The 21,199-nt window shown below is 37.8% G+C and overlaps 1 protein-coding gene across 1 annotated transcript; it reads left to right on the plus strand.

The window, feature by feature from the left end:
- Positions 1 to 3,123: 3,123 nt before the first annotated feature.
- On the plus strand, positions 3,124 to 18,800 carry tbl1xr1b (tbl1x receptor 1b). Its single transcript, XM_043255777.1, has 16 exons — positions 3,124 to 3,374; positions 5,184 to 5,248; positions 7,152 to 7,252; positions 8,796 to 8,941; positions 9,053 to 9,263; positions 11,151 to 11,283; positions 12,143 to 12,284; positions 12,424 to 12,487; positions 12,567 to 12,664; positions 12,740 to 12,800; positions 13,549 to 13,670; positions 14,339 to 14,413; positions 14,522 to 14,649; positions 14,771 to 14,936; positions 16,619 to 16,720; positions 18,161 to 18,800. The coding sequence occupies exons 3-16, from the start codon at positions 7,195 to 7,197 to the stop codon at positions 18,185 to 18,187; spliced, it is 1,533 nt and encodes a 510-aa protein (XP_043111712.1). The 5' UTR covers positions 3,124 to 3,374; positions 5,184 to 5,248; positions 7,152 to 7,194; the 3' UTR covers positions 18,188 to 18,800.
- The last annotated feature ends 2,399 nt before the right edge of the window (positions 18,801 to 21,199 follow it).

A 21,199-nucleotide genomic window follows, 5' to 3' on the forward strand; every position in this document is an offset into this window, starting at 1 on the left:
AATTAGCCCATTATTTTCACATTGACATCCATATGGAAAACATACTGAAATAGCTACTGTCAACTGTCTGGATAAAGACATTTTTCTAAATATCTTCTTTTGTGTTCAACAAATTAAAAAAGACAAAGAAGAAAAGCATATACAGGTTTGGAACAAACTGAGTGGCTGATGACATAATTTCCATTTTGGAACGAAATATCACTTTAATATTTTTGTGGAAAACGTGACACATTTATAAGCAGAAGAAAACAACATTGTTGGTCCCCACTGAATAAAAGTATTATTTTACTTGAATTAGATTCATATGCGTTATGTTATGTATATATATATGCAAATATATTTTCCACCAGCATTGCATTGTGAGTCATGGAGAGAGAAACAAAATACAGAGTAGTACTGAGGGGGTAATTAGGCTTAATGCCAGTTTTTACCACTGGGTGTCTCTGTTGGAGTTCATGCCTGTGATTTCAACACTTTAAGCGTGCATGTGCTGGTTCTGTTTGGGTGGAGTTTTAACTACATTACTATTTTAAATCTAAACTTAATCCTTAGGTCAAGACGTTAATCAAAGAACTGACACAACTAGTTACAATGTGCTGAAATGTTGTTTTGAGTCCAATCTGAGCTGCAGGAGGAAAGAAAATCCAAGCATAATGTGATGTTGTTGCACTAAAGGCCTCCCAGTTGCAGCAATTAGGTTTTTGTTTTTATATATAGAGACGTGCTGGGTATGCGATCTGTACCTACAGTGTATTTCTGGAGTGCTGCGAGTTATGAATGTACTGCTATTTAAGTGTGCCATCTCCTTGCACCATTCATTACTCAGGCATAATATTTCAGGTTAATGGTGCGTACGCCAAATTTCACAACACTGTAATCTTGGGAACACACAGCTCTGGAAACCATCCATCTAGCAGTTATTGTGATGCCAGACTCAGACTTCGCTGCTAAGACCGATGACCTTTCCGTGATCAAAACCGAAGTCACATTTAGATGGATCGGGCAGTTTCACAGCTTGGTGGTGCATTAAATCTGGGGTTTATGCGATGCAGCATAATGGCATAATGGGGTCTGACACGGACGTGCTTGGATTTTAACAAATCGAATGATTGTGTTTCTTATATGAATTTATCTATTATAATTTAGTTTGAAATCACATTAGTCACTTTAAAGGCCGTGTTATCCCCTGCTTGCCAAAAGCATTCCTGCTGCTCTTTCTTTGTTGGCCAGAACAGTCCCGCAACCGAATCGCAAAGGTCTTGGTAATTAGGCGCAACTGTGCAAGACAACCGAAATGCATTGCTTCCAATTCTAATTAAACTGACAATATGTGTTTTGATAGGAGACCAGTGGCTGAGAATCTCATCCAAATGTGTGATGTTTCACTCCATGCTAAATTTGGTGTAAAATGGATAATCGTGCCTGGCTCCGAGTGTTCCAGTTTTTACTCTCTCTTTCCCCCGCTTTATGTTCCAGCATTAATTTGATTGCCTCATTTACAGCCAGCGCCAGTGCTGTTGCCAAGGATACAGGAAACACTTTTATTGGTCTGTTTGTATCCAATCTTTGTATAAAGCTGGTACTGAAGCGTGGAAAACTCTACAAACAGTTGACACAATTGCCAAGGGCATATATTCATGTAAGAGACAATAAGCAGGGACAAAACTATTTGCACGTGAAGCGACATTGACTGAGATAAATGGGTAAAAAGGAATAGCTCACACAAAAATGAGAATATGTTAAAATGACATTAACGAGCTCACCAGTGGATGGTCTGTAGTGAATGGGTGCTGTCAGAAAGAGAGCCCAAACAGCTTTTGTTATTGTGTTTAGACTCTCATTCTGACGGCACCCATTCGCTTTAGAGGACCCATTGGTGAGGTAGTAATGCAATGGTTAATTTCTCCAAATATCCTTTGATGATTAAACAAACTCAACTATATCTTGGACTGCCTGAGGGCGAGTACATGTTCTGTACTATTCCTTTAAAACAAATTAATGAGTGATTGGATTGACCTTCACTTTTAAGTCTGTCATATTCCAGAGAGAGGGAGAACAGATTGCACGTTCATTCAGAAATCAATCACACTGCACAGCGCAAATTATTATCGGTATAAAATCCAATAAGCCAATCATTATTTGGCACTGTGACATTCAGAATTTAAGATGGTTTTCTTCAGTGCCACGGATATAAACGTGTCACATTATGATACACTGATACATATGTGATACATATATACCAAAGATAAATTTAGTGTCTTTTTTAATGCTCATAAACACTGACCTCAGCAAAGCCAACTGTCTGAGAACAAATTATAACAACTAAAACAAAATGATATACAGTATGGATTGTGATGTGTCAAGCACAGTTATTCAAAAGAACAGCATGTGAGCTGGTGGTTTATCTGATGGGTTCAGAGCTCAGTCCTACCCTATAACATCTTTCCAACCAGCAAAGATGTTTCATAGTCGTGTCATCATCTCCCAAATGAAGGGGGTGGGCGAAGCTTTGCACAGGAGCTCCTAACTTAAATTAGGCCAGACTTTATTTGTGTGTGTGTGTGTGTAAATATTTTTCTCCATCTATGGAGCGGGAAAACAGTTATGATGCTCGAGGGACCGATTGTAAGTCACGGGACCGCTGCGATGCTTTTAGAAAACTTATGGTATATTGAAAATAGCAGTGTAATACGCAGACCAATGATGTCAGTCTGTTATTGAATGACTGAGCAGAGGAGATTGTGGGTGTGGCGGAATTGCAGGTAGTGACCAGCCAGGCAAAAATAATTTGTTTCAGAGGTGGGGGTTGGGCGTTCAACCGTCATCAGTCAAACTTGATTGACTTCGACACTGTTTTGTTATGAATTTTTGAAAATAGATGACTTTGAAATGCAATACGGTACAAATCAGGTGCCTTGTATTACAATTTAATACCGTTAATCAACATTTCGCTTTAATACGCAATGTGCCGCATTGGAAATTTGATTAATAGTATTTAAGAAGCTTCTTATAATTCACTTGGTCGTATTTTTACTTTATTTTATTACTTTATTTAGTTTTGGGACTGGCAGGAAGCCCCGTTGGCCTTACATCTCATTTTCGCCTGGAAAGTCTCCACCCTACTGCTAGTCTGAGGCCGTCGGCTTCCTCTGAAGCGCTTGGCTGTCCATAAGCTGCTAAATGTTTATTTTATTCCTTTATATTTCCCACATACAAGCAGGACAATAGATCATATTCGAGGACAGAAGTATCAGAGTGGAGTGGAAAGGTCGAGGGATACCCTTCTGTGGGATCTGAGTCGGCGCTGTGGCACATTTGTTCAGTACTTTAGCTCCAGAAGCTAGCGGTTGACGAGACTGGAAGCATCGGCACGAGTAAGACGAGCCTCTCCTTCGCCCCAAACGCATCCCGTAACCCAGCCGTGCGCGACCGTTCCGTTTACCGTTTGCGTTTTTAGATGGCCGAAGTGTGTTTGTAAATCGTTAGAAGTGTTGCTTTTGCAGAGTGAAAGTGCAGCTCGTGCGGCCGCGCGGTGGGGGATGGGCGGCCTGGTTCCTCGCGCCGTGCACGCGAGATGGACGTTGACAACAACTAGCTTTTATTCAACCGACTAGTTAGCAGCGTTGCTATGGAAGCAGCCACGTGCTGCAACTAGAATCGCTCGTTTTTTTTGCATTTGTTTGGGGAGTCTGTTGTTTCCGGTGACGTTCATCCACGATGCGCATTAGCCGTAAGCTAATAATCGAATGACATGCAATGGCGCTTCCGGCAGGGTCTTTAACGAAAGTATTCGTTTTTTATAATGCACTTAATTATATTTTATTAACTAAACGTACTAAATTGTCTGGTTAATAATTTAAACTAATGACTTTCTATAACTCTACGGGCGTCTTTTACTGAAAACTAAATATAATTGACCTGTTGGCGAGCTTTTGTCACAACAAGTTAACGTACAGTTTAACAGTGATGGTGTATATGATTATAGCAGCTGTATAATTGGAATTGTGATGTATAAAATTTCTTTGTTTTTGTCTGAAAGACAAAGACATTTAGCTATTTGAAGCACATGCATACAATTATATTAAAATAAGTTAATTAGCCTAATAGTGAGTTTATTGGTTGAGTTTTTAGAAGTAGGAAAGTAATGCAATGTTGCCTAATAGGAGCTAAATATTATAGTTCTTTCATAGTATAAATAGGGTCTAGATTTAGATTTCTGTGTGGGGGTCCATCACAGGAGGAGGACGATATACTGGGGTCCATCCAAAAGAGTGAAAACCCCTGCAATAAATGACATACCAGACTTTCAGACTGTGCTAAACAAACAAACTCGCAACAAATGCTTGTGTACTGAAATCAGTTCCAAATATCAAAGGTGTTTGATATACTCTGACTGGTCTGTGAAATTTGACTGGCCAAAATCTGGCTCTGATTTTCAGCAATTAGCGTGGATTCGTTCTCTGCCGTTAATAAATTAAATGCGTTTTGCGATTTAAAACAAACTAAATTAACCAGAGTGGAAGTTGTTGTATCATCTAGGTGATCCCTTCCTTTCGAAATACTTCGGATGTAAACTTTATGCACATCTTATTTGTTTTGTGTCAGGCGTCGGTCAGCCATTTAAAGCCCGTGTCTTTCAACCACTAGTGCAGTGCAAGTATTATTCCAGTAGGTTTAGAGGTCGATCTCTCTCTATCTCAGCATTGGCGGGCAGTTCAGTGGTTTGATTGCTGTGTGATCGGAGCCGTAAAATAGGTCACAACCTGCCAGTAACAGATACTTAACCACACCTGTGTCTGTGATTGTAACACTTATGTAATCTTTATGTAATTTTAGGATTACTACATTTTATGTGGATTTTATGTTTGTGTTCGAAATGTGGGAATAGAAGAGTTAGCCTAAATTAGTTTTAGGCCAGAAATGTTGTAGTCGTCTACGGTTTTATATTCATTTATTTCAAAATTTTGGTGTGTGTGGGTAATTTACCATTTGTTTAAAGCTAAATGATTACGATTAATGATGTTAAGATGATAAATGATTAAAGATTAATGACGTTAAATGAAATTTGCTAGCCGAATAAATGTACTTGCTGTTAATGAAGTAACAAACATTTTTACCTGTATCCTTGATGAAAGCGAGAGAAAAGACCTAATAAGATCTAATACCTTGTCTCTTATTAACAGGCTGATTTGACTTTGCTCCCATGGATAGCAAGAGTATGAGCATCTAATCCACGCTTGGTATCATGGTAAGTCACACTATATTAACAAGGAGTCTTAAAAATCATGTAAAAGTCTCCGATATCACCTTGTAAAGTCATAGTTTGATAAGGTCTTAGATTTGACGACAGAAACACACATTTGTGTTGGACTTGTGCCAGCTGAGAAACTGCTGTTGAGATGAATTTGGTATTAAAAATAACAAATGCAGATTTTTTTTTTTTTTTTTTTTTGGTCTGTGATTACTATGTTTGATAAAAGATTTGAATGCAAATACATTTAGCCAAACTGATCTTCCACTGCTTAAGAATGCTGTGTCGCGTAAGTCCGTTTTATTTGATTGTCAATATGGAAACCGTTGCGCTTTCGGTGCTGTTGACACGTCGTAAACAACGGGGAGCTGCGTCGTATATGACTGGTTGCTGTTTTACGCGAAGGCTTATTAGACTGTGAAAGAGGCTTAAAGACCGAACAAGAGGCCGTATGAGTGCATCTGGAGTATTTCCTCTTGTTTAACACATGCAGTTCTTTCCATCGCAATATCCGTCCCTACTGTGTAGCTTCCTAACAGTTTTTTTTTTCCAGTGGTGAGCAAATGGCTGGAAAATTTCCCCAGGGCTCAAACTGGCTTCCATGAGAAAGTTCGGTCGAGGTCAGGCTCAGTTCGCGTTGTTTGTGCGTACTGAGCAGGTTTACTACACCCCTGCCAAAGTGGCTGGATGAAAAATAAAAAAAGTAGCAAAGATAAATTGCGCAAGCCAGTGAGATTAACATCTGTCTATCTAGAGCCCTATTCGGACGGGACTAGTTTTGCAGGGGGTCGTTAGAGTTTTGTTTCACACACAAATTTGGTGATTTTTGTGGTGATCCTGTCCAAATCTGCCCTGTATGTGTTGTTCTCTCACATCCTTTGTGGTGACTCCAGAGCAAATTACCTACTTTATTCAGCAAACTCTATTCTGTGAATGCGATGGTTTACTACAAATAAAAAATACAATACGTTAAACTAAAGTAACCTCACCTTAACATGGTTTTGCCACTAGCCATTTAGTTTCACAACGGTGTTTGTGATTTATATTAATTTGTAATTAATCCGAATGACTATATGCAATGCACGCATACAGAGCGCCAAACAGACCCTCCCATCTCTGTAATAAACAAGGAGATGTTAAAATGCCTGAAAATCACAGACGTCAGGTGGTAAGAATCAAAACTGACATGTAGTTTAGAACACCGTCCAAATACTACAATCTATGTATCAGGGGTGGGAATCTTCATGATCCAATCCGATTCTTGACTCTGGCAAATTTTAAGATATGTCAGAGCAAGATATTTTCAGTTAAGACAGCTGGGACTTAGTCTGGGACTATCTTAAACCTTGCCTGTGAAACCGTGTGAATACATTTGAAATAAAATAAATGTTTTGCTTAATTTATTTTTGTATTATTATTATTATATAAGCAGGCTGCAATTGCTTATTTAAAATGAGTGTTCCTTAAGTATCTGTAAATTTACAGACAACAGTTATGCATTTTATTTTTTAATTAGAATCCATATCAGCAGAAAGAGGTGTTGAATTCCCACCGATGTGTTGAAATAGAATATTCAAGTGGTTCGTTCATTTTTCTACCCCTCAACAAAAAGCTAAAAATGAAGCTGAATTCCTTTTTTTTTTTTTTTTTTTTTGTAGTTTTTGGAAAAAATGCAAAAACAAATAAGAAAAAATGTTTCAAAATTTTATTTTTCTAACTTTAAAAGGAAATCCGTTGGCCGCCAGGTACACAGGCCGTTCAGGTCCTTTTATATAAAAATATACATTTCTCTACAAAAATCTTGCTGACCCTAAACTTGCCAGTCAGTGAGTACTATATAAAGTGTGTCCAGTAATGTCGATGCTCTATGCTGTAACACATACGCCTTTTGTTTTTCCAGGCTCCACTCTCGCCTTGACCTCTTGGTTCACCCAGGATCCAAAATGAGCATAAGCAGTGATGAGGTCAATTTCCTGGTCTACAGATACCTGCAGGAGTCAGGTGTGTATCAGGATCCGCAAACTAGCTTCTTAATTTCAGCTAACAGCATATCGCATGTAGTGACAGGTTTTTGCCCTCTCGGAAGGTTTATTTCCTCAAAACTAATTAGAGGCTCAACCAACTAACAAGCCACCCAGAACACCCTAGAACCCTCATTACGTACTAAAAACTACTCGGGACAATAGCAACAGCATTTAAACTCCAATTATCCACATCTTGACAGTGTGTTTTGGTCAAACATCACACACTTTTCGTTCATGGAATGTGGAAATGTTTTAATATGCTGTTCTTTTAAAGTAGTCAGAACTAATACCAGTAAGTGAACTAATTCAAAAACTTAACCCTTTAAACTCCTTTAACGCCTTACAAGAGTTTACAGACTGCCAGGCAAACAAAGGCTGCACATCCATTGATATAAATGGGAATAGTGCGGTGTAATGACGGAGAGACTTTCAGCCATTTATTGTTCAGGTGTAGGCAAGTGAAAATTATGTTCTAAACTTAGTCTTAAACTTTAACCCAAACACTGGCAAATGTAGGGGTACGACAGATTGTAGACAAAGCGTGGTCGACACAGGCCAGTCCCCATGGTTCGGTATGCATGTGATTTGCGTATTAAGTGTTAAGTTCAACCATCGCAGACTAAAAGTTATCATTTGCATGAGTTTTGTCTTGCCAGTTTACACATTCAAGCAATTACAGACCATTTAGATGAAGTCAAATAAGTCACGCACGGTTTTCTGCGTATCAGTTTTGGGTCCGTTCATTTAAAGAGACAGCAGTCTGCCTACATCTGTCTGCTCTGCTTTAACAAAGATTAATCTGTAGCATTATTGAGTTGTTTTTTTTTTTTTTTTTTTTTTTTTTTACACATTTCTTTTTTGGACCTGAATACAACTGTTTCTGTTTTTATATAGCCAGTATAATTTGACGTTGTAGGCTCTTCCTCTATGCTTTTAATTTGTGCAGTTGTTCTTGTTGTATTGCCGACTTCAGTAGAGCTAGTAGTTTCTGCCGGGGTGTAAAAGTACTTAAATAAACTGTAACTTTGGCTTTTTTTGCTTATCTGGAAAATGATCCGATCCGTGAATCCAAATCCGTGATCCAAACCATGAATTTTGTGATCCGTTTCACCAATAGGCAGATGAAATCTTACGTTTATTAGTCGGTGGCTTACAATAGACATTTAAGTCATCTATCATTAAATGTAGTTAAGCAATCGATTTCCTTAAAATGTGCAGGGTTGATTTAAAACACAAATACACGTCAAGTTTTATGAATGTCTGTGCAGTTGTTATAATCATTTAGTTTAAGTTATTTAGATTCAAGTAATTTTTTTTTATGCTTTTAAATTTTAGTCCCAGAGAATATCCCTGGTTTGAAATCAGTTGCCAGAATTGAGTCAGAAGGACTGTAATAGATTATGCAACGTTTTTACAGTTTCTTTATCGACTTTGAGCTAGAGTGCCAATACTTTTGACCTCACTATTCACAAATACTTGTTCCTAAATGGTAACAGGAGCTGTCTCCATTTCCCCTGTAGGCTTCTCCCACTCAGCCTTCACCTTTGGCATAGAGAGCCACATCAGCCAGTCCAACATCAACGGAGCTCTGGTGCCCCCTGCTGCCCTCATCTCTATCATCCAGAAAGGCCTGCAGTACGTGGAGGCCGAAGTCAGCATCAATGAGGTCAGCGCTGGTACCGCTACCAAACATTTTTGCCCATTGTTTATGCAGAATACGCTCAATTTGATAAAAAATGTGCTCGAACCTCCTTGTACCTGTTGTTTAATGTCACAGGATGGTACTCTGTTTGATGGACGACCGATCGAGTCGCTGTCGTTGATTGATGCAGTGATGCCAGACGTGGTGCAAACGAGGCAGCAGGTGTATAAGGATAAGCTGGCTCAGCAGCAGGCTGCCACCGCCTCCAGCGCCACAACAGCCACCGCTGCCAAGAACGGAGAGAACACGGCTAACGGAGAGGAGAACGGATCTCACACGCTGTCTAGTAAGCTCACGCACTACATTACTTTGTCAACACTGTTGGAATTCTCAGTAAGGACAAATAAAGATGTAGATGTTGGTGCGTCTGCTTGTTAGCCAGGGCTCACAGTCCAAATCTGTGCTAAAACGATCAGCTGTCGAGTAACATTTTCATGCGTCTCAAAAAAAAAAAAATTGGGATCTGTAATATATTTTTGAAAGAATTCTCTTCTGCTCAGCAAGGCAGCATTTATTTGTATACAGTTTAAAAAAAAAAAAAAAAAAAAAGCCTGATTCAATCATGCCTGATTCAAGAAGGAGGGCTCAAAAATGGCCAAAAAAAGATTTTTCGAATGTATTAATTTTAAGTAAAATTTGTTTTGCAGTGTATATTTTCTTTGAAAAGTTTGACCGTAAAGCGTGGCTGTTTAATTTATGCAATTGTGTGTTTAAAAAAAAAAAAAAAAAAAAAAAGGGCAAATATATGGGGAAAACATGAAAAGCCGTGTTCGGCCTTCTGGCAAGAATTTTAATTTCAGTGCACCCTTTTTGTCACTCGTGAAGGCTTTTCACAATATTAACTAATAATAATTAGCCTAAACCTTAACCTCTGCTCTTTCTCAACCCTGGGTTTAAGTGAATCCTGTATTATTGTTTTCAGTCTTTAATCTGGGTTAGGAATTAATCCTCAGGAGTTTTCACACAGTACATTTGTAAACCCCTAGATTATGTTCTTTGCAGATTTGTGGCATCAGTCAAATTTATTGGACAAATACAGAATGTGACTTGTCTCTGGTATTTGCTGAAATAACATCAGTTTGTCCTGAATAGATATTTACAACAATAATCAGTGTTTTTTAAAGAGAGATGCTGTAGTACTTATTTACATTTTGAATTATCTTGTATTTGGTAAACAGAGTTTATTTTATTTTTTTTATTCTGTTTTGCTTTTCTTTTTCCATTCTTAGGAACCTAACTCAAGATTAATTTAGTTTAGATCTTATTTTTTACATTGTGTCTTTTTTTTTTTTTTTTTTTAAATTATAAGTATTATTCATAAATGTCATAAGCGTGAAATAGCATATTAAATTACTTTTAGAATTGAAATGACTTTTAATAATAATTGCTTGTGCAATAATAATAATAATTATTACAAATTAATATTCAATCAGAACATGTTCGGAATTAACTAAAACAAAATATTCAAAACATCAACGCATGTATATCTAAAGGAGAACAAAGAAACGCATTATAAGCAATGAACGAAATGTGTTTTCAGTGTCTGTCTCCGAGTATTTTAAGCATCTAAATTGTTTCAGACAAGCACAAAGTCTTTGCATTATTCCTGTCTGACTATTATTATTACCATGGATGGCTGCGATGCTAATAAGCTGTATTCACACTAATGCACAGATCTATTTTAACATATCAATGTTTTATCCTGTCCTGACTGACATAAGACGTAACTGACTGTGTTTACATTAAAATCACAATCACATAACTGCTTACATGAAGTCACGTGAGACTTTTGAGCAATTCAGAGCAGATGTCTGTCAGTAAATAAGCTTTGTGTATCAAATTATAACTGCATTCCAAGCAGCATAAAAGATGCTTGTAGAGAATTTGGAAAGAAAAACACTGTGAGTAACTTTGCTTAAGCATGGGAGGTTTCAATGTATACTGTGCAATAAAGGTCATGATTTTCTTTTGTTGGGTTTGAACCATGAAAATAAGTTTATTTACTTGACGTTTTTGTGTGTTGGGTATGACTGTCCCTAGTGTACACAAGTGTCGTCTGACTTATGCAGGAAAAAACTATGTCTGAAGCATAGAAGAGAGAATTGTTGCATTTTAGATTCTACTGTTGTTGTTTTTATCCTCGCTCTTAAAACTCTGCCTCTCCTTTTGACAGACCACCACTCAGACATGATGGAGGTGGACAGGGCTGTGGAGATCCCGGCCAGTAAAGCCATGGTCCTGCGGGGCCACGAGTCTGAGGTCTTCATCTGTGCATGGAACCCTGTCAGTGATCTGTTGGCGTCTGGGTTGGTATTAAGCCACTTTTTTTTCTCTCTCAGGCTGAATTTTAATACAACATCCATTATGAAACCATTATTCACATGGAGCAGCTCACTGATTTCTTTCACACCAGCAGCCAATGAGCTTGCTGCACAACATTCAGATACTTGGCTAGAGCTTGCTGTAGGAGTTGAAGTGTGCTTCAGAAACCCTTCTCCATTCCCAGCTCCACCTATATAGATATGTTGCAGAGTAATTAATGTATGTTATATTTAAAGGGGTCATATGATGCTATTTTAAAGATCATTATTTGGTGTACCTGGTGTAACAGAACATGTTGACCTGAAACACTACATTATTCTAGCTCTTCTTCCCTGTCAAACATGTCGTTTTCTACAAAAACCCTCATTCCGACAAGTCTGCTCTGATTCGCCACCTGATTTTTTTAAGTAGCATTTGCACATCTCTTTGTATTTTTTTAGGATGACAAAGCTGTTGTAAAATGCATTGCACAAATACAAACATCTGTGCTGTTCTGTTGTAAGGAATCCTAATGATTCCTAACAGCATCTACGTTCAGGAAAGCCAAATAATGTGCTTTTGCACAGAAACACACAGCTGTTCACCGATTATGGATGCATCAACGCTACTGCGGTTACTGAAACCACTTCTTTTGCGCGTCCTTTTGGGCCGCATTATGCAGATATTACCACATCTTGACGTAGACACGTGGGGGGCGTGCTTTCATGAGGCGTTTTAGACCGGTCTGGATAAGCCTTCTCTTTAATCTATAGAAATGGAAAAATAGAAATCCCGTCATACGACCCCTTTAATGTCCAGTACTATCCGAATGGGGATTCATCTCTTTTGTTTTCCTTGCATCAGCTCTGGAGACTCAACCGCACGGATCTGGAACCTGAGCGAGAGTAGCGCAGGAGGATCCACTCAGCTGGTGCTGCGGCACTGCATTCGGGAGGGGGGGCAGGATGTACCCAGCAACAAAGACGTCACCTCACTAGACTGGAATGTGAGTGCTAGGCACAGCACTTTTGAACTGCAGTAACCCTGCTTTTGCATCTCTTTTTTTTTTTTTTTTTTTTTTTTTTTCTTACGCTTTATACAAAGAAAGAATTCCTCAAATTCATATTACCTTTTGTGTTGGACAGAGTGAAGGTACACTTCTCGCCACAGGATCCTATGATGGCTTTGCCAGGATATGGACTAAAGATGGTGAGCGTGTTACCTTGTGAATCCCTACGTCATCAATTACAAAATCCTGTTTATCTAACGAGTGTCTCGTAACCGGCAGGTAATCTTGCCAGTACACTGGGGCAGCACAAAGGTCCCATATTTGCTTTAAAGTGGAACAAGAAAGGAAATTTTATCCTCAGCGCTGGTGTTGATAAGGTAGAGTAGTATAATCTTTTGTGATTACTCTCAAAATGTGCAGTTGAGATGCTAATGGGAATCCGCACCTTTTAGACCACCATTATTTGGGACGCACACACAGGAGAGGCCAAACAGCAGTTTCCATTCCATTCAGGTGAGTAACAAAAATCACTAAAAGCGGGACATTCGTTAATCCTAAACTGACCTTGACATTCTCGCTAATCCGGTTGAGAACTAGAGGGACATGCTCTGTTGAATACACCAATTAATGCACAAACAAACGAACATATCAACATTTATGGCAGGTGTTCTCAGCTATATTGGTTGAGATGTGAACTCAGAATCTTAAGAGGGAGTGTGTTGTTATAGCAATTAGCTAGGGATGCAGGAGAACAAAATGAAACGCTGAACTAAAGGCGGAATTCACATTTTCCCACTATATTGAGCCTTTTCGTCGTCCATTGTGTAAATTAAATAGCCAAAATGTGCTTTTTACTGTTTTGTCTAGCTTTTCAAAGGAAAAAGTCAGTCGCAAAATAAAAATGTACTTAAGATGAAATAAAAATGCTTTTACACTGATAACATTTTTCCTGCATTAGCGCGCATTTATTTTTGATCAAATTATGTCCATTGTTCAGCATAATTTATTCTGTGTTTTCGGGTTAACACGATTTTGGTTGCCGAACATTCGGTGCATCCCTACAATTAGCTGTGAGATTCTTTTTTTTTTTTTTTTTTTTTTTTTTAACCCCCAAGAGAATGGCTCTTTATTATATATAGAAGTTTGTTTTCGGGTTTCAGTTTAGAAAACTTTTTCCTTGTCACTCAGATGTGCAGGTTGTATTTTAGTTAGTTTCAGAAGAACGGTCATGAATAATGTAATTTGCATTTTCTGCCTGCAGCTCCGGCTCTGGACGTGGACTGGCAGAGCAACAACACGTTTGCGTCCTGCAGCACGGACATGTGCATTCACGTGTGCAAACTGGGCCAGGACAGACCAGTCAAAACATTCCAGGGCCACACAGTAAGCCACTTACATTAGACATACCACTATTGCATATATTCTCTTTTTAAATCTTCATCAGTTATTTATTTAATTTTTTTTTGCATTGGCAAATTATATATATATATATATATATATATATATATTTATATTATATTTCTTTTAATCAAATGAAAGTGTGTGGATGTGTGCATACATGCATTATTACTGTAACACATTGTTACAGAACAGGCTGCATATATATAAAAAAAATTATATATTTATCTATCTCTGTAAATATATCTTAATAAAATCACCTTTAAAGCTTTCAATTGTTTTAATTTGATGATTAAATATTAATATAACCTTTATTGTTGTTGATTTATATTTACAGTGATGATTGAAATACATGTCCCTCTAATACCTGTTGTATCGTTTTTAGTTTTGTTTTTAGCTTATCTCGTGTATAAAATATATTGAGTAAACAAATCCAAATTTCTGCATTTGGCAAGTGCTTTCGTCCAAAGCAACTTTCTCCTGTATGCAGATGACACATTTAAATAGATTTTTTCGTTTGTTTGTTTGGGGTTGCATTTTGTGACATGAGGAGCATGGACAAGCAAATATGCACCAGATATGATAGATGCAGCATTTTAAGCATCCTAACTGATTACATCACTAATGATTTGCGCTTTGCTTTAAATCCTTAGAATGAAGTCAATGCAATCAAATGGGATCCAACAGGAAATCTTTTGGCCTCCTGCTCTGATGACATGACCCTTAAGGTGAGATCCAACCAGCCGTCCTTCTTGATGTAGCGTTTTACTAATGCGTTTGTATCGCTAACTGGCAGCGAGCGTTATAGTGATATTGTGCTTTGCTTTGAACGTTAGCTTTGGAGCATGAAACAGGACACTTGTGTTCATGACCTGCAAGCCCACAGTAAGGAGATCTACACCATCAAATGGAGCCCAACTGGCCCTGGAACCAACAACCCCAACGCCAACCTCATGCTGGCCAGGTACACAACCAGCCACCATCACTCTTCATTTTGAAATCCTGTCCTTTTTAAATAAAAACCTACATTTAAAACATATCTATTTTCACATTAGAACTTAATTTTTTTTTTTTTCTGCCTTAAGTGCTTCGTTCGATTCAACGGTGCGCCTGTGGGACGCGGAGCGTGGAGCCTGCATCCACACGCTGACCAAACACCAGGAGCCCGTCTACAGCGTGGCATTCAGCCCGGACGGCCGGCACCTGGCCAGCGGCTCCTTCGACAAGTGTGTCCATATCTGGAACACACAGGTACTGTAGGCTCTTTAACACACTAATGCTCATTTACATATTCACATGAGGATCTTTAAAGGCGTGCTGGACGCGGTTGCTTCGGGCCAACTATTAAGAGAATGCTTTTAAATGTCTCTTGTCACTTTCTATAAGTTTAATGCATCCTTCCCGAATAAAAGTATTTAAAAAAAAAAAATCAAGAAACTTCTCACTGACCCCCAAACCATTGAAAGGCTTTGTAGAAGCTGATAATTAATTCCTTTCATGAATAAATGAAATGTACAGAATAAACGTGTTTTTAGAGTTTACATGTATGAGAATTAGAAGAATTTTAATTGTGAATTATTAAATATCTAGTTTAGATTTAAAAACGAATTAAATACTAAATACTGTCCAATATTAATAATATAAAACGATAATATAGCAGTGCAAATGCATTTGCTCCATACCTTCTTGAAGTTGGCCCCTCCACCAACGTCTCAATCGTGTGCTGCTTTGGTTTGTTAGATATAAAATATGTACTTAAAGGTCATTCTCAGGTCACTCGGCCTCCCCACATTCTCCAAATTCACTCCAGATAGTCTTGTTTGTTTGTGCTTCATTCGTCCAGGAAGTTTAATTTGCACTGCTTCCTTTTTAAAATATTAGACATTACATTCTAGCGTTAGTGCTTAGTCTGTGCTGATATTTTATGTAGCATCTTATTTTGGGTTCATTTATTCAGATTCTTACCAAATTGTTGGATTCTAGTGACAGTTTTAATGGAACAACAAGTCTTTCAGCGTTTTTTGTAGTTGTTGTGATGTTTATGAGCATCTCCAATTTTCATCTGCTATCGGACTTGGAAGTGCGCATTTTGGTTAATTTTCCTGACCGACATCCGCTGCCGCTTAATTGAACATTAACCGTGAACTGATAAAATTTGAATGATAAATTAGTGTTAAATAAAAATAGAATACACGTGTAATGATACATAATAAACTCTTAATAATAAACTCTAAAACTCTTACTGACCCCGAATTGTTAAAAGGCTATGTATAAGATTAATAAGAAATTGTTCACTCTCGTCATTATACATCCCTGTCATTGTATTCTTCTGCTTTAAACTGTTCAGTGCTTTGATGCAACCTGTGTTGTTAAAAGCGCTATATAAATAAAAATGATTGATTTGATATAAGCTAATAATTAAAACCTTTCATGAAAAAAAAAAAAATTACAGATTGAAAAAGTGTTTTTAGAGTTTAAACGTGTTGAGAATATTTTTGCGGCATTTTGCGTTGGGTGAGGGGCAACTTCAGAGGTTTACGCCATTTGGTCTTAAACTCAATTCCTGTGCAGAGCTGTGGCCCTCCAGGAGTTGAGTTTAAGACTAATGCTTTACACCCTTTGTCCATCTATTTTAGTTTTGCTAAAAAAAATCTTACAGTAAAATTGCGCATTTTTCTTTTTTTAATTTTCGTTGTTTTACAATGTTCCAACTTCCAATTGACAACATCAGTTTAGATTTTATGACATAAACTGATCTTACACCTAATTTAAATTATCAAGTGTTTTGGTAAAGTACACTTAGGGTTACATTATATACTTGCGTTAATCATCTATATGGTTTTCATCTGCTGGTCATTGACTGGTCTGGCTGACACTGATTTGTCGCTATGATTGATGTTTTTAACCTGCACTTTTTACTTTCCTCCCTACAGAGTGGTGCTTTAGTCAACAGCTACAGAGGGACGGGGGGGATTTTTGAAGTATGCTGGAACTCCACTGGAGACAAAGTGGGCGCAAGTGCATCAGATGGATCGGTGAGTTTCTGTGTGACATGCCCTTTGGCTGTGATGTAGATGCAGCATGAACCGAATCGGTTCGAAAGTAGGGCTGCGCATATTAATTAAATAACCAAAACTGTGATTCAGAGCTTTCATACATGTAAGCGGTTCATTATTTGTTCACAGTAAATGCCGCTCCACCCAAAATGACCTAATGACCAAAACCACCCAACATGTGCCAGCCATCTTCTTTTTTTATATATAAGCAAAGTGCACACATTTTTGTGGCGATCCGCTTATGATGCAGTGTTTTCTTGCTGACGGTTACAGGATTTCAGTAGATATTTAATAAGATGCACGTTTTCCCTGAGCTGAGAGTTTCTTGACGTTTCCGTCAAAATAAAAGCTTAAAAGTGCAAATTGCTGACAGCTAGTGGTTTAAATGCAGTCCAAATTCATAATATCTAGGTGTAGAAATTTGAATAGAAGTATTTTAATTTCAAGTGTAAAACAAAAAGTAGTTTAGATTGAGACAGTATAGCACAAATACAAAGAGGTTTGAGTCCCCTTAAAAGTTAAGAACATGAGGGTTTTTGTTTTTTTCCTGTGTGCTTCATTGGCCTTAAATGTTAAAACCGGTTTAACTTATTTTGACTGTTTTTTGTGAATACTTTTACATCACGCAGTATATATGATTTTAAATGTAAAACTCTAATATCTCTGCGAGCGTCATACACGCTTCAGTACGAGCAATAAAACCCTACGTTTGCACCATTCATCAACACAGAAATGCGCAGAATTCATATTTAAAGGAGTAGTTCACCCAAAAATGAAAAGCGTCATCATTTGCTCCCCTTTAGAGCAGTTCCAAACCTGTATGAATTTCTCTGTCCTCCTGAACACAAAGGAAGATATTTTGAAGAACGTTTGTAACCAGGCTCTTTTGGGTCACCATCGACTTCCATAATAGGAAAAAAAAATACCATGGAAGTCAATGGTAACCCAAAACAGCCAAAATATTTTTCAAAATATCTTCCTTCGTGTTTGGCAGGACAGAGAAAATCATACAGGTTTAGAACGTACTCTAGGAGAGTAAGTGATGACAATTTATTTTAATGTGAAATTTTTTTAATAGGTAAAACACATTCATATCATCAGCTCATGATATATTTTGACTAGAAACACTGGAGATCATAAATGCTAAGTATCCTTTCTTTCTTTCTTGCTTTCAGGGAAAATACTGTTATTTTTCCCTAAATTCAGGGGTTTTTTCTTGCCGTTTTTCAGAACTGCGAAGACTTGCAACAATAAAAGTCATAACTGTGCGAGAAATTATTATTATTATTTTTTTTTTACTCTGTGCCACAAACAAAACAAGGATTTTGAGATGTAAAATTGGATGCTAGGTTTCATAATAATGGCAAATTAGGCCGATGAGTTCCCCTAAGTCATAACAACTGTTCTTCCCTCTCTCAGGTTTGTGTATTAGACCTGAGGAAATGACGCTGCCGCTGGGAAGCCATGGACCGACTATGAATGTGTGCATAGCCAAATTTACTGACTGTCCCTGGTCCATCATCCACTGCTGTAATCACGAGTGAGGCTCCAGACCAACACGGACCCGTGACGCTTACGACACACACAAGAGCAGCGTGCCAGAGAACTGTTACACACAGACACACTGGACACAAGAGAACCACATCGTGCACACACACACACACCCACACACACCCCTCATTAGTTCGTGTGCTTATCATTCCAAACACAGGGGCCGAGGTCCACGCCGCTGTCGTGCGCATATTGTACACGTCAGCGCTCGAGTGACGGTTTAGGTGTAACTGCATGAGATGAAGAGCAGAGCTGTTGAATGTGGCCGACTCGTGGCCCGTGTGATATCGACAATTCTGAGTATTGGCACTGTATGTTTAGCGGCTCTGCGACTTTTGGAACTGTTCTCCAAAAATGCTCAAGGATTTTTTGTTTTTTTTTTTTTTTTTTGCCAAACTTCGAGAATTAGTTTGATCTTCTTTTTTGGGGGGTTTGTTTAGTTTTTTTTTAATACAGAGTTAGAAGAGTACATAAATCCTATTAAATTACTCGACTATATTTTCTAAAAGGAATGCCCTGTGTTATTTTATACAACCTATGCAACTTTGTGGCGAAACCGAACTTGCGGTGCACGAATGGGGGGGACTCGTAGGTGAAGCCTGTACGTTTAAAATATCAGATAGGCCCACCCTAAAAATTCATTCACTCTCGCTGTTACAGAAAACAAAGCTATCAGGTTATTCATTCCTTTTTTTGGAGAGTTCGTGATAGTTCTCCTGCGTTGGTGTTTAACATGACGGCTCGCATAAAAATGTTTATTACGGAGATTAGTTTGACGTTTTCTTTAGCGTCGCGTAGTGCTGTCATTTTCTGCTTTTCTATAGAGATCTGAGCTGTGATGATCAAATCTGGTCATTGCTCTTTCAGTGCTGCAGTGAATTGGTGTGTGTGTGTGTGTGTAACGGCTATACGGCTTCACGTGAGTGACAGAAACATGGGTCGGTGCGATTTTTTTTCAATTCCAGTCAGGAAGCGGGGAAGCGGAGGCCCATTTCGCTCACTATTTTCGTTTGTGACTGTATGGGTGTGAACAGAAACTGACGTGGGGAAAAATGTGACCACAGGTATTTTTACTATTACATGCTACTGTTGTAAAGAAAGGATTTTAACGTAAACTCCGTTGATTTTTTTGGGGGGGTGGGATTTCTGGCAGCCTGGTTTCTTCAGGGTGACGGCACATCGATTTTTAGAGTTGGCTAGATGCTGTCACGTCTCTTTATAAAATACCATTAGACGGTCATAGTCCAGAGAAGCAGCTTTTATCCAGCACACTCATGTCGCCTCTCAGCACTTTACAGCACATTCTCCCGTGAAATCCAATGAGCACTTAAAAGATTTTTTTATCTTTTTTGGACGGAAATTACTTGAGTGATATTAAACATTTACTTGAATGAACCAGATCTTCTGATGATTATTAGAGGGCGAGGCGGCTGGTTTAAACCTTTGTAACAGTGTTTCTCTATCTTTTTTTTTGTTTTGTTTTTTCATTTGTTCTTTTTCTAAGTGTAGTCCAAAATGCTAACAAATGCCTTTTTCTTCCCACGGATCAAGTAGAATCTGCGTCCCCTCCTAAAAGTATCAAAATGTTTTGTTTTTTTTTTAAGGAGGAGTATTTTGAAGCTTGCTCTAATGTAATCAACAAGTAGATTGTACGAAAAGATGCTATTTATTATATTGTCTATGACAGTGGAATGGTATTTTATAATGTTTTAATTTTAAAGAGATATACTTTTACAGTGTGCGTGCGAGCGTTTGCTTCTCTTGGTCCTCGAAGCCTAGCACTCTGCTTGCTGTGTCCATGGCCCTTTTGAAATTTTGTACTTTCAAAATCTTTTGTAATTCTAACGTTGTTTTTAGCTCTAAGCGAAGGCACGTACATGGGCATATCAAAACAAACATCTTGGACCATGTAAATACTTCAGTGTTTTTTTTTTTTTTTTTTCTCACTTTAGGTAACCTTTAATCTAGTTGGGTTTTTTTTCTTTTTTTTTTTTTTTTTTAAGTTCCTTCTGTTTTGCTCACTCTAGCAGAAATCACTCACTGCGATGTTGATTTGACTGTTGTGATTTGAGTCAGATCAAATGAAAAGTCCAGAATAAAATATATTTTGATAATAGTGTTTCCTGTCTGTGCTTATGAATTCCTAATGAATGCAGAAAAAGTGCCTCCTTTGTCATCAGTAGTATTGCAAATAGATTCCGCTGTATAATGTATGAATGCTAGAATGTAGTATTTGTTATTTTTTAATAGCAGCACCATGACGTTTGTATAAAACCTGATGGTTGTTTTCCAGCTAGAGAATGATCCAGTCGGGGGGAAAAAAAAGAACATCTGAACGTTTGTATGAATCTCACATGATCAGTGTCACATCGCTTATTTGATTAGTAATGTAGAAATATATTATTTTGTCATAAAAAACAAAAAGCAAAATATGCCTGCACGTTATGCATTTTTCATATATTAGAAAATAAATTAAAGGGCACCTATTATTCTAAAAAACTTTTATAAGATGCTTGAAAACTGTTTGGCTACAGTGTATGAAAACAACCAGCCTGTGATGGTTAAAATATATATATATATATATATATATATATATATATATATATATATATATATATATATATATATATATATATATATATATATATATAATCTCATTCAGTATCTCCAAACGAGCTGATTCAGATGTTCATGTCACAGAAGGGGCCCATTTGTAAAGCTCTCTGCCCTGTTAGCATAAACACAGCCCTGAGTATGAGATGCTGCCCTTCCCGTTCTTTTGAAGATGTGTTTTTTATGAAGATAACTCTTCAAGCGCTGATAGGGGAGTGTTTATTCGCGTGGCTTTCGAAGCTTCCCCAGTTTTTAATGGTAAATAAAATATTTATTTACAAGTTGTTTTGAATT

The sequence above is a fragment of the Puntigrus tetrazona genome, chromosome 2, assembly GCF_018831695.1.
Source record: "Puntigrus tetrazona isolate hp1 chromosome 2, ASM1883169v1, whole genome shotgun sequence".
Classification (NCBI taxonomy): domain Eukaryota; kingdom Metazoa; phylum Chordata; class Actinopteri; order Cypriniformes; family Cyprinidae; genus Puntigrus; species Puntigrus tetrazona.